We start from the raw sequence: 17,554 nt of genomic DNA on the forward strand, positions 1-17,554 counted from the left end.
AGTAATTCATAAAAGAAAACCATTAATACGTGTCATACATAGGTGATACTGTAAAATGACGAGACAGTAATTCATAAAAGAAACCCATAATAAGTGTCATACATCAGTGATACTGTAAAATGACAAGACAGTTATTTATAAAAGAAACCATTAATATGTGTGATACAGCAAAATAAATCCAAATTGTTTGACAAAAGTAATAAAAATACCCACATTACATTAGCTTTATCTAGATAATAATTTTGCCGTATATAAGTAAATAAAATTAATACACACTCTCCTTGTTCACGATTTGAAGATCAATTGCTACAGAACTGCCAGGTACCAACAGGAAAAAAATGGCAACACAATTTTTCAAAGACTGTTCATTTAAATAATCCAATGAAATAAAATCGGATTTTCTGGAGAGTGGAGAGATTAACTTAATCAGAGTGACAAGGGGCCATAACTCTCATTCTGACCCAATGAAATGACAATCATTACTGTATTCTTTATTTACAATATTTGACTTTGATCAAAAAGAAAGTTTTAAAAAAATGCACATAAGGAAAAAGTTATCGCAATATTATAAAATAATATAAAGATGGCTTTATTAATAAAATAAATATAATATTATTCTTTACTTGAAAAAATACCCCAACACCTTCAAATGACCTGTACGAGACATCAATTTATTACAATATATCCACGCCTTTTAAAATTGTAAATAAAAACTGCAGAAAAAACATGGCAAGATTGCATGCCAAAATGAAATTCTAATACTGTATATAAACTTTACTTTCCACTTGTACTACTTGACAGAACCACATTATAAAGACAACAATACCTAGAAAATAAAATACAAAGTTATATATGCATACAAAATAGCTAGGAGTTATTCCATTTATATGTACCTCTGGTAGGGGGAATATAATCTAAGTGATAGAGGTGGCTGAACCATTATCAGTGTCATTTAAAAAAAAAAAAAAAACTTATTTTCAATTCTTTTTTATGGTGACACCCTTCTAAAATGTAAAATTCCCTTCCTGGTACATCTAAATTAATAAACCTAGGCTACATGCAGAAAATAAAATAATGAAACATCTATTACACATAAACACTGAAATGTTTTGTCTCTGATTATCATGATAGAAAAAACAATTGCACAACAGGCATTGCACAACTGAAATAATTGTTGTTGTAGGGTTTAACGCCATTTTTCAGCTCAAGATAGGCTATACATGGCGGCCAGTATTAATCGTGGAGGAAGAACCCAGGAAATCCCCGGAAAGAACCACCGACCCTCAAGAAGCTACTGGCAAGCTTTCTCACATACCCACGTTGGTCGAATCCGAGACTCGAGCCTACGCAGACAGAGGTGAGATGGCAGTGATCCGTAATGGAGAGCACTTTAGACCATTCAGCCACTTGGGGCCCCACACACAACAGAAATAAAGAAAGACATGAAATAAATAACAAGACTTGTCAGAATTAAGACTTTGAAAGTACTGTTACATAAAAGCATAACAAATTAGTTCATAAATCAAACCTAATGCATGTTAATTATGTATACATGATATTCTTTATAATGTCAAAATGAAAATACAAACAAAAATGCAACACTACAATTATAAGGTTATTATTACATTTAGCAATGTCTTGTATGAAAATGTGACATCAGTAACACAAATAGTATTGGTAATAAGTCTTTAAATTATTACCAGTTCTGCATGAAATGAAGATATTTTTTTATCCCCATTTATAAATGACTGAAAATGTGCAAGTTTGCATTCTGACACTTCAAGTTCAATTATCAAGGTAATTAAAAGCACAAGAATAAAGTCTACAGACAAGATACTAGATTAAAAATAAAGCAAAAACACAACAAAAGCAAAAGCACAACAAAATTTGATACATCATATCCAAAATATGTTTCAATGATGACTAATGCGTACCTAATTTTAAGGTAAACACAATAGCAAAAAGCACATGCCCAGATCTATCATTACATACTGCACCAACAGAACTGGGTCTATATTTATAGGTTACTGCATTTGTATGGGAAAATATAAACAAGTTTTTGGGATTTAATACTGCACTACCTTGGGAGTGCAGTATATCCATCCAACAAAACGAGTTCATATTTTTCCATACAAATGCAGGAACCTTTTTTATTATATGCTCATTTTCTTATTCTACCTAAGGCTTAATTATATAAACAAAATACACTACAAGAAACAACGTAAATGAATGTATGCCATATTCCAAAACTAAATACACAAGCGCAGATTCATCGCTACACAACAACATTATTAATGTGCACATAACTTGGCCCAGATAAATCTGAACTTAGTTGCGCACTTGGCATAATTTTCAAAAGAAAATGGTGTGTCTAGTTAAAAATAAAATTTGCAGTCATATTGTGAATGAATGCGCATTGCAACAACTTTTCCATTTGTTTTGGAATGAATAGATTTTGATATTTTGTTTTGATTCTACGAAAGTTCATGATTTTGGACTGGATTCATCTGTGCAAATTGTACATGAAATACATTGGACTGAAGCAGCATGGGAGAAGCGTGTTTACATATGCAAGTGTGTTTGTTCTGTCATTGACTATTTGAAATCATAATGTGGGGAAAATATGAAGTGTTTTAATTGCAATTATCAAAAAGATGCTATTGAATTTAATGTTTATTTCATTTTGAGTGCAGTAAGGAAGATGTAATTGCCCTTGGAATATAGCTGAAATTACCGTACAATTTCGGAATGTGTAATCAAGTTTGAGAACTCATGACATGGCTCATGTAATTTGGATTTGCTGAACTAAGAAAATACATTTTGAGGAAATTCTGGATGTAAAACTGTAACTTATTTATTTGCCATTCTTATTACCAGCTAAAGGAGACAGTTTATGCCTGTATAGTTTGCATGTTATTTGTAGGTACCAAGCAATTTTATGAAATCTGGTGTCTATTGCAAAATCTGAAACAATGTATCAAAAAGTTAACGTGGAATGTAGAAAATGCAGTTGGTATGTTGCAGTCCACGAAACATCTGATTTAGTTCATTCAGAAACAAATTTAATCAACCAAAACGTATTGCGCCTACTATGCAAATGTACATGATTTGTTTACAAAGTAGTTCCTAATACACTATTGGGCACACGTGTCTGCATGTGGGTGCAATATGAAGGTGTACAATATCGTTAAATATTGAACGATTCTGATAATGTAAATTTAACGGAGAAAAAATTTAGCATATAATAAGATACATGAAATCAACACTAACCTTGATTTGGTAGTGCAGTATGTGTTTGTTTTTCAATGCCTGGTAAACTTTCTACAAGCATCAATAAAGTAAACTTGAATAATATGCACAAGAAATTAAAAAAATTAAAATTACTCCAGCAACATGCATACAAATTAAATTAAATTAGATGTCACAGATAAATCAAAGTATTAAAACAATGGTGGCTGCAAGGGTTGAACTAATTTACATAAAATCAGTTTGAAGAACATAACTCCCATAAGTGCTATCATATTTTTCAAATTGTATTTTCTTATATATCACAGGAGAATCTGTCTATTAACATTTGAAATACTATTTGAGAATTTATTGGGATTTCCTTTGAAATGCATTTTCTACTACTGTTTCAAGCATTACCATCAGTGGAATATTCAAGGGGGAAAACCACTATCAAGTATAACCATTTGCCAAAATTTGAGCTGCTTCTCCTTGTCTTAACATTGATGTGAAAAGAAAAAGTATATATACCACGGGTTTCAAACAGGCAGCCTGTGCGCTGCATGAAGCCTGCCAAACCATATCCTGTGGCCCATAAAATGATTGGTGTCACAAGGTGTTATCAGAGATAACATAGGTCGTGCAGCCCTTGGGCCATCAAAAATGCACTCATGCGGCCCTCGCGGTGGTCTGAGTTTGAGAACCCTGATATGTATTATGTTATTAATGTTATTAATACCATAAAGCTATATTTGAAAACAAAAAATGGGTATGACTCCAGAAACAGAGTGAAATTCCTTCAAGCCAAAAATGCTAAAAACTGACTCAGTACCATATGTCTTCTAACATAATACTTGATACTTAACTAAATGAAATCGTAATTTTAAAAATGAACAGTTATCATTCTCAAACTTGATTATGCCTTGAAAAAGATCATTCAAGCTTATGGCTAATGTTCCAATACACATAAAGCAAGGTACCAAATGTTTGCCTCATGTTCATATATTTATAAAGCGAGGTACCAAACTTTTGCCTCATGTTCTATCATACATTTATAAAGCAATGTACCAAACTTTTGCCTCATGTTCTATCATACATTTATAAAGCAAGGAACCAAACTTTTGCCTCATGTTTTATTATACATTTATAAAGCAATGTACCAAACTTTTGCCTCATGTTCTATCATACATTTATAAAGCAAGGAACCAAACTTTTGCCTCATGTTTTATTATACATTTATAAAGCAAGGAACCAAACTTTTGCCTCATGTTTTATTATACATTTATAAAGCAAGGAACCAAACTTTTGCCTCATGTTCTATCATACTTTTATAAAGCAAGGTACCAAACGTTTGCCTCATGTTCATACATTTATAAAGTGAGGTACCAAACTTTTGCCTCATGATCATACATTTATAAAGCAAGGTACCAAACTTTTGCCTAATGTTCTATCATACATTTATAAAGCGAGGTACCCAACTTTTGCCTCATGTTCATATATTTACAAAGTGAGGTACCAAAGTTTTTCATCATGTTGTATCATACATTTCTAAAGCGAGGTACCAAACTTTTGCCTCATGTTATATCATACATTTATAAAGCAAGGTACCAAACTTTTGTCTCATATTCTATCATACATTTATAAAGCAATGTACCAAACGTTTGCCTCATATTGATATATTTCTAAAGCGAGGTATCAAACTTTTGCCTCATGTTCCTACATTTACAAAGCGAGGTACCAAACTTTTGCCTCATGTTCATACATTTACAAAGTTAGGTACTAAACTTTAGCCTAATGTTCTAAAATACATTTATAAGAAATTTAAAAAACTTTAAATATTCCTATCACCTACACGAGCTGGGCAAAACAAAAATGGAATTCCATGTGGATAAATTGTTCTCCAATGGGCTAAAGATCTTAAAGTTTACTCATCATTTATATGTACAGTTAAAGACAACAATCAAAACATATAAAATGTTGTAATCAGACCTGAAAGCTGCAAGAAAATCTGTGTGTGAGAAATTAAATTGACATTTGTTAATGTGTAAATATCTGCTGTTAATACTGCAATTTAAACTGATGCCACTTTGTCTTCCTGGGTGTAGTGTCAACAAAAACTGCCAATACCATGCAAATTGTTTTAGAAGGAGCCACCATCTTCATAATTTGTCAGAACATGACAGGTAGTCATAAAATCATAAGCTCAGACAATTTTACCATCATGGTATTCCTGGCACACAACAAGCACAATACATTACTTAATTTATAAAATTACCCATATCCTGTGATGACAGAGAAACCTGCTGGTTCCACTCGGTCATTGAACGTTATCAACTCCAGCACCTCACTACTGTTCTTGCCTTTGTTTGTTCCCATGGTCCACCACTCAGACATGCCAGGCACAGATGCTGTTACATTAGGGCTTTGGTTTAACTTCAGCAATAAAGGCTCTCTATCAGCTGTTATTGTGAAGACAAAAAAAATGCTTAAAGTCTAGCCTTGTTTACTGTGAATTTTCTTTTATTTGTGAGATACCAATTTTCATGGTTTTGGTGCTTGCTTAAAAAACACAAATGTACAAGTTCCTCAAAGGGACTGCCACTCTAGTTTCTGAAAACAGTTTATGTAAATTCAAGACAGAACCATTTCATCTTTTTAAATGCCAAGTGCTGAAACCATTTCTGATAGCCATACAAATTTCACATTTGCCACTGTAGCAAACATACTGGATGAAAGATTGGCAGCAGTTTCATTCAGGACAAACCTGACACCATTTGTGAAAACTCCATGTTGCTGTGATCATATATTCAGAAGAATTAGTAAAAAGATTTTGATATGTTCAATGTGGCACTCATATATGAAGTCAGACTGGCATAATGTTCACACAGGACCAACCAGATATAATAATTTGACTTCTGGTGAACACCAGATGTCGCTGTGACTTTCCATTAAGGAGTAGCAATGACAAAATTTACAAAATGGCTGACATGATGGCTATACTGGCTGTTAGAGTGGAACCATTTTCATGCATTACCAACTAGATATCAGTCTTGTGTTGAAAACCCAATGTTGATATCACTTTATGCAGTAAGGTATTCACTATGTCCAAAATGGTGGCCATATTGGATGTCTGATTGGTGCTATTTTCATTGAGGATCAATGAGACATGGTAAGAAGTCTGTTAGTGAAAACCCCAGGTTGATATGACCATCCATTCAGAAGGAGCAATGATAAGATTTCCATGATGCTTGTTGCAGTCGGCATATTGGAAGCTTGAATGGCACCATTTTAGTTTAGGACCAGCTAGACCTTGGGATGTCTTTGTGTGCAAAGTTTCTTAACAATCTTCTAAGTACAGTGTAACCCCGCTATAGCACACTCCGTTGGAACGTACTTTAAAGTAAATGTGCTTCATCATTCATTACGTGATTGTGCTATGTTTTCCCACAGAATTCAGATCAATATGACCTGTTACAAAATTAATGAATGTTTCAAAGCTGTGTGTGCATATTTTCGATGTAATCACTTGTATTGTGGATTCAATGTATACGATGAGGTTCGCAGGTGAGTACATGGTGTTGATACTCTATTCATGCTATATATTAAACACTTATATATAAACAGGATTCACGTATATGTACCAATTCATGGTTCTTTAAATAAAGTAAACTATTATATTATGTCTTCTGTTTTCACTACAGGTGTATTTTTCAGTTAATATGCATCAATTTAAGTTGGTAACTGTGCCGACAAAGCATGTATTTTACCGCCCGCATTTATTACCCACCCCCCACCCCCTCACACACACAATTTTTTGGGGGGGTACATTTTCTTCAGCTAACACGGTTCAGTATATAACGCGGTCGGGTTTTATGGCTCCCAACTACCATGTTATAGCAGGGTCACACTGTAGGTATAACAGTTTTGTGCTAATGGATCGATGGACAGCAAACAACAGACCATCACCTAAGCTCTTCTGGTCCATGAAAAGTAGAGCTAAAAATCAGTGGATAGCATAAAACAATTTAAAAAACTGCATTCATGTTCTGATCTGAGCCTGCGAAATATCTCATCTAATATTGTACATGAATACATCTTGGCCTGACCTGAATGCCATATCAAACTATATATTTGTTGTTGACTTAGAACAAAAGATGGGCAACTCTCCCTGGATAACTTACACTTGGTTAATTTGAGAACCTGCATACAATAAGGATCTGGCATGGGTCCCATTTTTTCTTCTTGAAAATATCAAAAGATATTACCCTATTTGTTGAACGTGAAGATAATCATGATCAAAATGTGGTCAATCAAACTTTGATATAGCACTCAATTTATCATCGAAAACTGCAGTTAGTGTCGAGAAATGTTGATTCAAAATTATGAAACATGTATAATGTTTAAAATAAAAGTTGTATATTTATTCAAAAAAGGAAAAAATTGTCCTTACGTATGTAAATAACTATATGTCAAACTATCAGTCAATTAAAATATCAGTAATGCCTACAGATGGCAACACTTAAGAAATAAATACCAATCAAACAAATCTTGCCAAGTCAAATTCATGTTTCAGTTTTATTTTTCTATTCAGTTTCTGTGTATTCATCAAAAATGTGATAGCCCTCTGCTATTCAAATATGAAAAGTGCTAATTGATCATAGCTGCAGCGTGTTTCGGTCAGAACTGTATTGAATACTATTATGATGCTAATTAGTCTTTTGTATCAAATCAAGCAGGTTGAATAAATAAAAAAAGTTCATACAAATCCTACCTGCGTATTAACTAGATGTCACAGTTGTATGTAAACTCATGTTAATTGACTAATCAAACACCATGAACACTGTAATTATATGTAAATAATTATCTAACATTAATCAGTGGTTTACTCTTTCACAAATGTGACCAACAATCACAAAGAAACCATGCGAAAGGTGTGCTAGATGCATGACAAGTTTGGTTTCACATATAGAGTTCATTATGGTGATGCCAGTTCCAAAGTTCAGAGTTAAAACTCCCAAACTGTGCTCAGACGTGTGCTCAAGGACAAGCAGAAATTTCACAATAACATGCCGGTACACGTGATGTGTGTTTAAACCACTTAGAGTAAGGTTTTGTTAGATCATAGAGAGATTGGCTATACTGAAGAAGAAAAGGTAACTAATACTAAAGATCAATAACTATAAAAGCAATTCATCAACATTTATTCCCAAGACAATTATTAAATGAGTATTCAAGCATTTACTGCCATCCCCACCATCAATGTCCATACCCTGTTTGATATTTTAGAGTTCATGTGATAAACAGCACCTTAACTTATGTTGAAGTCTACACTTTAAAAACCCCCATTATCAAGAGAAAAGTGTATATAATTTTGTGTATGAATTTCTCCCATGATAAGTGCCCGACTAATAAATTTATGGAAAATTGGGGCTGGATTGATGTTCCAGTAAAATATACTTGGGACCAAGGGAAGGCACCTTTAACTGGTAGTTAATACCCATAGATATAATTTTCAATTTTGTTTTTATATGAATTCTCAGAGTAATCACAGTTAACCTGGCATGTATTTTTAAAACGTGCCTTTCCTGGGTATCATGTATGTTTATGTTTTACCACATATAAGATACCTTGTGGAAAGAACTGCCAAAGTTTTGTGAAAATGGAGTGTGGGGTTCTCAGTGGATGAAAGAATATGGTTGAACTGGACATACCTTTTAGATAAGTTGCACCTTCTGCTCTTCCCTTAGCAGGCAGGCGGATGTAGTATGGGAAAACTTGCTCTATAGTACTGCAAAACAAAATATGATGCTTGTTCATTAAAAAAAACCAACATATTCAGCAACACAACACAATAAAACCTAGTAAGAATCACTGACCCACAGGAAGCTACAGGCAAAATAAACCCGAGTAAGAACCACTGACCTACACGAAGCTACTGGCAAGCTTCATACTGGCCATATTTCTAGACAGTGTTGGGGGATTTCTGAGCCTCAAAAAGTGTGTTTTGAGGTCCTAACAGGAGTCAGTGCATACTAGCAACATAAAAGTGATGTCATCCAATTGATAATAAGCTATCTTTTCATATAAGCCAATAGATTAGAAATTCAAATCTGAATAATTTTTTTATACTTGTCTGTTGGTTTTGTTTTCCTCAAAGCATTTAATAAATTTACAAAGAAAGAAAAAGCTGGTAGACTTAGCATTGTCATTTATCAATGACATATACATACACATATGCAATCACATCATCACAACCACAAAAACATTAAATAAAAACATCCATCAGATTTCTGTCTTTAAAATCCACTGGATTCCGAAATAATGCTTATTTTCATGTGGTCTTTGTCGCTCTCAAAAGATTAGTAGAAGGTTTAAAGCAATGCAAGTGTCATTAGTGTTGATCTTTGCACTCACTAGAGGCCAGATTGTACTGTTGTTCAAACTTCCCTGCTGGATTCTCAGCGTGAATCCTGGTTATAACATTTGGTACTGACCATTTCACTGGCAGAAGAATCAGAACATAGTATTTTCAAATTTAATGGGGTGTTTACAGGTAATACAGCAGTAAATAAATGCTAATAAAATACAAAAATGTTTGAGAAGATGAAATAAGCATATTGGTAGTATTAATTACATAGGTCGTATTTTTTTCATAAAATGTCTGAATCATTTGATGCTACATACAGGTGTTCTTTTTCAGTTGATGTCATATACTTCTAAATGACTTCTGTCAATATGAGGTTTGCAAGTACAAAGAATTAAATTTCTACCCCTTGCTGCTATGCTTGATAAAGTAAAACTTCATCAGCCTGAAGGTTTGAAATTTATTTTGCTGGACTTCAGTAGTGAGATATTGCTTCCTGAATGACATTCTACAAAAATGAATCACACTTGAATACAATTCAGACAAATGAATTAATGTTTTGCATTTAATATCTGGAGTAAAAATCTGACTTCAAAGAAATGCTGCTGCTGATCACAAACTTTATTAAAGTTGGCTTCAACATTCTCATTTCATGCAGTGATATATTATAACATCCATTCTTCTGCTGGTCTCACTGATCGATGTACTTAACTTTGATGAATTGGGTTATTCTCCTATGTCTACTTAACCTATGTAAATTAGTTAAATGGACTCTCCCAGAGCAGAACTTGACACGACACATCACCCTAGTTATTGGGGAGTTAAATAAGTGATCTGAAAGGTGGCTGTATATGTCTGACCACCTTACCTTTTAATTGCCTCTATATCAGCTTCATGTTCCGAGGATAAGTTTTGCTAAATTTGAGAAGGACTGTTTACTGTTCATACATAATACAGATTACTGGCATACATCTTGGTGGTCAAGAAATATGCATTTTATTTCTATTGTTGAAAAAACTTGGATGGGTGGGCTCAGATATCTGAAAATCGTGCTTTTCAAAACACAACCATATCTAGGGGTTTGGGAGTCCAAAATCATGTTTTTCACATGACATTGTGGTATGGCAGGTAAGAAGCTTTGTCACAAACGTTCAAGTGAAGAATCACCAGAGCTAAGACAACCATAACCATTTATTTAAGTAGCATTTTCTATGAAATTATATATCGTCTCACAAAATTCTGAATATTTTAGAGTAATTTTCAGTTCGAGTGAAAATTTAAATAACAATGGATTAAAGATGAAATATCAACAATCTTCTATTTAGTGAAATTTATCTATGTCAGACCAACAGTGAACAATGCCACTCTGTTGTTAGACAAGATTAGCATCCCAGGCATGGTTACATGATAATTATTTAACCTAACTTCAGATTGGTCAGTAATTCAGCAGAATGTAAATACAGAACAAATGACTGACAGCAAAATCGAAGTATAGAACTTTCAGCAGAATGTAAATACAGAACTGACTGACAGCAGACTATAAATATAGAAGAAATGACTGACAGCAGAAGGTAAATACAGAACTGACTGACAGTTCATGGTTGATACGTAGAACTTGGTAATGTGTCAAATTACCGTTAAGAATAAAACATCATGACACAGGTAATTTTGGACATGTGGTAAAGGTTTACACTGTATAATAATAGTAGCTTGGACAAGAGAAAAAGGCTGACACATGATTACAGTAGCTTTGGATCAGTGAAAAAGGCTTACACATGATTACAATAGCTTTGGATCTGACAAAAGGGCTGGCATGCAATAACAGTAGCTTTAGATCAGAGAAAAGGCTGACATGAGACAACAGTATATTTGGATCAGAGAAAAAGGCTGACATGATATGACAGTAGTCCTGGATCAAATTTAATCATTAATATCCACAAAATATTTGTATTTCATTTGCCAAACATGAACTTACATTGAATCACTGCCGCTGCCGACATTTTTTATCATTTGAGCAAGTTGCTGCTGGTTATTTTTATTAAGAGGTCGCACAAAATCGTTGCTAAGTGTCTCGCCTGCCTGTCCTGACTTCGGTGCCCTGAAAAAGTCAAATTGTTACCATCTTAAATTATACAGTAGTTGTATTCAATATCTAAAGACAAAACATCTTATAAGGTTTTTATACATAAATTTTTGGATTTTTATTTCATTTGATAAATGTGACGATTTCCATGCAGTAAGTTTTACAAGATAAATAATAAAGTATGAATTCTGTGCAGTTAGTTACATATTGAAAAAATTTGCAAACAAAAGTAAATACAAAAATAAATTTAAGGCCAGCCTCTCTGTTGTAATGAAATATCAAATTAACGTTTGAAAATTTTTGTCATTATTTGTACATGGGAACATAAGACATGCATGTAGCTTAATTCTTTTAGAATTTTGGTGACTTAATGCAAATCTATAGTAAATTTGTTCTTTTGTATTAGGTGTTAAGGAATTCTTCCCATCTACAGTAAACCTGTTCTCTTTCAATATATGCTGAGGACTGTTTATAATCAACATCTAATAACAGACATATTCAAACTTTATTTAAAGTGGCCATGAACAAGAAAACACAGAGTAGGTCTTGCTAAAAGGAGCTATTTTACAGGCTATCACAGCAGTAATTTGACTAATTTACAAGCATGCATCCAAGTACAGTATGCACTCATGTATTACTCAAAATTTTACTGTTGTGTGTAAAATTATATTAGATCACCTGCGGATGTACATAACCCGCAAGTTTTCATAATGAATAATGAATGACCAATATCTGTGTTGGCTTCTCATCATTATAAACATAGTATAAAATACTAGGGCATGGTGAATCTTCTTTTCTGTTTACCACTGAACTGCAGCAGAGCTGTTTAAACCAAACTAGAGCAATTGATAATTAGTTTCCTCATCTTGAACCGTCTCAAACAATTAACAATGATGTCATGTGTTCTCTTTGTTACATGCAGGACCAAAGCCATGACTACCCATTACAGGTAATTAAAAATCAACAAAATAGTCACCTACATTTAATAATCACCGGATGGCATGAACACACACACATTCTGATTTTACAAAAAACAATAACATGTGCTACTATTTGCAACAGATTCCACATTGACTCATCTATGGTAGCTCTAATCGGACTATGATAGTCAATCAGACCCATCTGTGGCAGTTTAATATTTTAGTAAACTCGGCAACATTGTTGCTCTTCATGAATTATTAAGTTATTAAATTCAAGAAGCTGATATTATTATGTTGATCTTGTTATTATATCATCTTTAAACGTTTAAATATTTAGCTGCAATGTTAAACATAACTATCTAATCAACGTCAGACTTGTTTATAATTTGAAACTTGGTGCACTGTTTAAAATAGCAAACAAGTCTTTTAAAATATTACTACATAGTAATATGAGTACAACTCAAATCGTGTAGCACACGGACATATATACTCTGCAGAAGGGGTGCGTGGTCGGGAAAAACTTAGATAACCCACAGGTTATATTGGCTACTACATGGTATATTAATCATCATTCAAGTGTTAAATCTTTTTGGATGAATGAAAGATCAAACACAGACTGGGCCAGCATGTCCATTCTACATTACAATGAAAAACTGTGTGTGTGTGTGCGTGTGTGTGATTTGGATTTTTAACATAGCTTTTAAAAAAATTCGTTCATATTGCTATGATGTCTGCAGTGTGGCAGTTTATAGTGAAGTCTAGCACTGGGGCATCATGTTGCAGACATTTAGCATGATGTCCCACCCAGTCACATTATCCTGACACCAGTCCAACCAGTCCTAATACTAACCTCTTAATGCTGAGTGCCAAGTGAGGCAGCTGTTAGTACCATTTTTGTAAGTCTTTGGTATGACTAGGCTGGGGACTGAACTCACGACCTCCCACATCTGAGACAGATGCTCAAACCATTAGGCCACATGATCGGTCATGAAAAACTTTAACTATACCATAAAACAGTCACTGACATAATGTCATAGACCAGAAATGGACAGTTATGAGTAATTTTCCACTGATGTGGGCAAGACATTTAGTGAGAAATGAAGACTGTTTGTGATGAGAAGGATTTCCCAGTGAGCTGATGCTTGGATCAAGCCTTAATTGTCAACCTGACAGTTCATACCTAGTAAATGATACATAAAAGTCCAGTTTCATGTCTGGATTGGAACTGTTGAGTTTATGAATAAGGTCATGTTCACTGGGTGGACTAATTCCCCAAATAGATGTGGATTTCCCCTCCAGTCGGATTCGCGTGATGTCCTCTGCACCAAATCCACTCAGGAAGGCTAGAGCATCCTGAAAAACGGGGTGATACAAAATTAATTTAAAAAAATGATACTAATATAAATAATGTCTGATTATGCAGAATCTAGTTATATCATGATTTGATACTATTATTGTGACTATTAAGTTATGCAGCATGTAATCTCATGGTATGAATATATTTACAGGGACAAGTTGTGCAGTATCAAAACAGTTATAGGTCACACAGTTATGCAGCATGTAATCTCATGGTATGAATATATTTACAGGGACAAGTTGTGCAGTATCAAAACAGTTATAGGTCACACAGTTATGCAGCATGTAATCTCATGGTATGAATATATTTACAGGGACAAGTTATACAGTATGAACACAGCTATGGGTCACACAGTTAAGCAGCATGTAATATCATGTCACAGATACATTTTTGGGGATGATTTATGCAGCATGAACAGTTAATGGGACAAGTTATGCAGCATTTAATCTCATAGTATGAATACATTAATGGGGACAAGTTATGCAGCACAAACACAGTCATGGTGACACATTAATGTGCAGTATGTACTTTTCATGGGATGAATACACTTAAGGAGGACAAGAAATACAGTATCTTATCTCACTGTATTATATAATTATGAGGACAAGTTATGCAGTATCTTATTTCACTGTATGATATATTTATGGGGACAAGTTATGAAATATTATTTTACCTTATGGTATGATACAATTCTGGGGACACATTATGCAGTACATGTCTCTTGTTATCTCATGGCATGATAACATCTATCGTATTTACCGCATATGTTGGGACACGATAAAATAATTTTTTTTTCCTGTCCCAGAACTTATGGTGAAATATTTTTTCACTTTAGTCATATGTCCCAAGATTTAAGAAATGAAATAAAATTGTATTGCATTTGTGTTTCCCCCCACCCCACTGCACGTTGCAATAAAATAGATAAATAAAACACTGAATTGATAATAAAAAGAAACTAACCTTGTGTTGTTATCATTTATTCCTTTTTTCAACATGAGCATTTAAGAATAAAATATTTCCACGTAGGATTCCATACTGTAGCGTGTATCAATTATGTCCGATACCACACACCACCACAGGTGCTCGATGCGAGCTTGATGTTAAGAAAAAAAACAATCATCTAAAGGAAAAAATCATACAGAGTGACAAAAATACCTTAGATTACCCCCATGACCCGTTCTGACATAGGACCCTCTCTATCATAATATATATGAGAGAAGGTATGGAACTTCAAATACTTCGCTCCCCCATGACCCTCGATTTCCTTCTGCTATTTCTGTCTTTAAAGGCACGTGACCATACTATATGGCTCGTTTTACTTCTGAGATATTTTTCTATCCATCAAGCCATCATTGACTTTTCTGCGTTGTACCAAACTGAAGTTACGGGCTCCAAAATGTACGATTTTTGCGAAGTTTATCATTGTGGACACTTCTGTGTTCCTATGATAATAAGTATAACCTTTTGAGCCAATCATATTTCGGAGTTGAACGGGTCAGAACGGGTCATGGGGGTAATCTAAGGTATTTTTGTCACTCTGTATGATTTTTGTCCTTTAGATGATTGTTTTTTTTTTTTCTTAACATCAAGCTCGCGTCGAGCACCTGTGCACACCACGTTGTTCACATGAACATTGAGAAGCAATTGTGTGTGGTTGTGCTCCAAAGTTTGAACATGTTATCCGACTGAAAACTGAAGCCAACAAAATCGCAAACAAAGAGAGAAATAGTCAACCGATATCTTGAAGACGCCATTCACGCATGACACGGTGTTAGGTGCAAAATAATCAAGACTGAATTATATCCAGGTCTACTGTATGACAGTATGTCGCAAATAAAAATGATCATTTGAAAACACATTCACTTAAGTGTAATTGACAATCTTTTCACCAGCTTGGGTTACAAAATTATCCTTACTATATACTCGCAGACATCAATGATACTTTCTATTAACTGTAACCACAGATGCCAAACACATCGAACATAGAAGCCCTGGTGGTGAATAAACATGACTGGCAGCAATCAGTTAACTCCTTCTTTGAACCTACCGACAGGACATCAAAGACAAAAGGTGATTTTTATTACAAAGCAAGCCGATCTCAGAAGCCAACTTTGGTTACTTTTTTTGTTTTTGGTAATGGATATCAATACAAAGGTTATTTTATTGCAAAGCAAGCCGACATCGGAAGCTGACTGAATTTTGTAAAGTGAGCCGATTTTTATATATATATATATTTTTGTTTAATATACAAAGACGGCCGAGATATGGAAGCAAACTTGGGTTCCTTTTCAATTATATTCACGGGAATTTTGAAAATAAATTGAAACAATGGAACAAATTTTGACGCAATATAGTGCTTTGTGCACAGATGTCGATGAATTCGCAAACGAGAGGGAAATAATCAACCGATATACTGAAGACAACTGCCATTCACGCACGGCACGGTGTTAGGTTCAAAATAGTCAAGAATAATTTTTATCCAGGTCTACTGTATGACAGTATCTCGCAAAAAAAATTATTTAAAAACACATTCACTTGAGTGCAAGTGAAAATCTTTTCGCCGGCGCAGGTTACAAAAGTATCATTACTATTTATCCGCAGACATCAGTGCACCTTTGTAATAATTACTACAAAAAATGCCAAGCACATAGAAGCCCTGGTGGTAAATAAACACAGCTGGCAGCCAACAGTAAACTTCTTTGAACTTACCGACAGGACATCAAAGACAAAAGTTATTTTTATCACAAAGCAAGCCGACGTTGGAAGCCGACTTTGGACTCGGAAGCCGAATTTTTTTTAAAGGATATCAATACAAAGAATATTTTATTGCAAAGCAAGCCGACCTCAGAAGCTGACTTGGATTCTTTCACGTGTGCTGATTTTTTATATTTTAGCTTCGAATAAACAAAGACGGCCGAGATATGGAAGCTAACTTGGGTTTCTTTTCACCAGTATTCACATTTTTTAAAATAAAGTGAAACAATGGACAGTGTTTAAAGTTTACAATATAATGCTTCGTGCGCGAACATCGATGACCCAGCATCATCCAGAAGATCTGGAGCAAAATAAAATCACGTGATGAATAGATCATTTTGCCGATAATATGATCATTAACATGGATAAAACTCTAGTGTACTTTGATCGCATTCCTGGATGGACTATAAGATGGGCATCAAAAGTGCGAGAATTAGCAAGACCTGTGCAGATTTGAAAACATCTGACTTTTGTCCTTGCAGTTTCCGCTTCAGGTGGTGTGTTGTCTCTAACATTTTTTCACGGTATGAGAAAGCTAAAAATACATTCATGTACCAAAAGAATAGATCGTACGTGTGCAGGAGAAGGGTTGTGTTGATGAGATGCTGCTGCAGTGGATTGAAGAGTTTTATGTCAAGTATACAGTTTTATATTTTTTAAAATAAAATTTCAGTTGGAGTGCAATTTCCGATGTATAATTTTCAAATGATTTAAATGGTGTCCCACAACTTACGACTCGAAAAAAACGATGTGTCCCAGAACATACAGTGCACAAAAAATTACTTTTAAAAATAATTTATGGTGTCCCAACAAATACGGTGTCCCAACATATATGGTAAATACGGTAGTTA

General features: G+C 34.2%; 1 protein-coding gene across 11 annotated transcripts in view; it reads right to left on the reverse strand.

Annotated features, from left to right (window-relative positions):
- The window catches only part of LOC149782598 (piezo-type mechanosensitive ion channel component 2-like), a 263,620-nt gene that overhangs the window by 11,121 nt on the left and 234,945 nt on the right, over positions 1-17,554 (reverse strand). For all 11 annotated transcript variants that reach the window (XM_089934052.1, XM_089934060.1, XM_089934057.1 and 8 more), the window contains 4 exons: positions 13,773-13,945; positions 11,565-11,687; positions 8,937-9,013; positions 5,501-5,684 (listed from right to left, as the gene is read on the reverse strand). In XM_089934052.1, coding sequence (XP_089790178.1) covers positions 5,501-5,684; positions 8,937-9,013; positions 11,565-11,687; positions 13,773-13,945 — 557 coding nt within the window. The remainder of the gene's footprint in view (positions 1-5,500; positions 5,685-8,936; positions 9,014-11,564; positions 11,688-13,772; positions 13,946-17,554) is intronic.

Source organism: Sinohyriopsis cumingii, chromosome 15 (genome assembly GCF_028554795.1).
Source record: "Sinohyriopsis cumingii isolate HCF-2022 chromosome 15, ASM2855479v2, whole genome shotgun sequence".
NCBI classification, from domain to species: Eukaryota; Metazoa; Mollusca; class Bivalvia; order Unionida; family Unionidae; genus Sinohyriopsis; species Sinohyriopsis cumingii.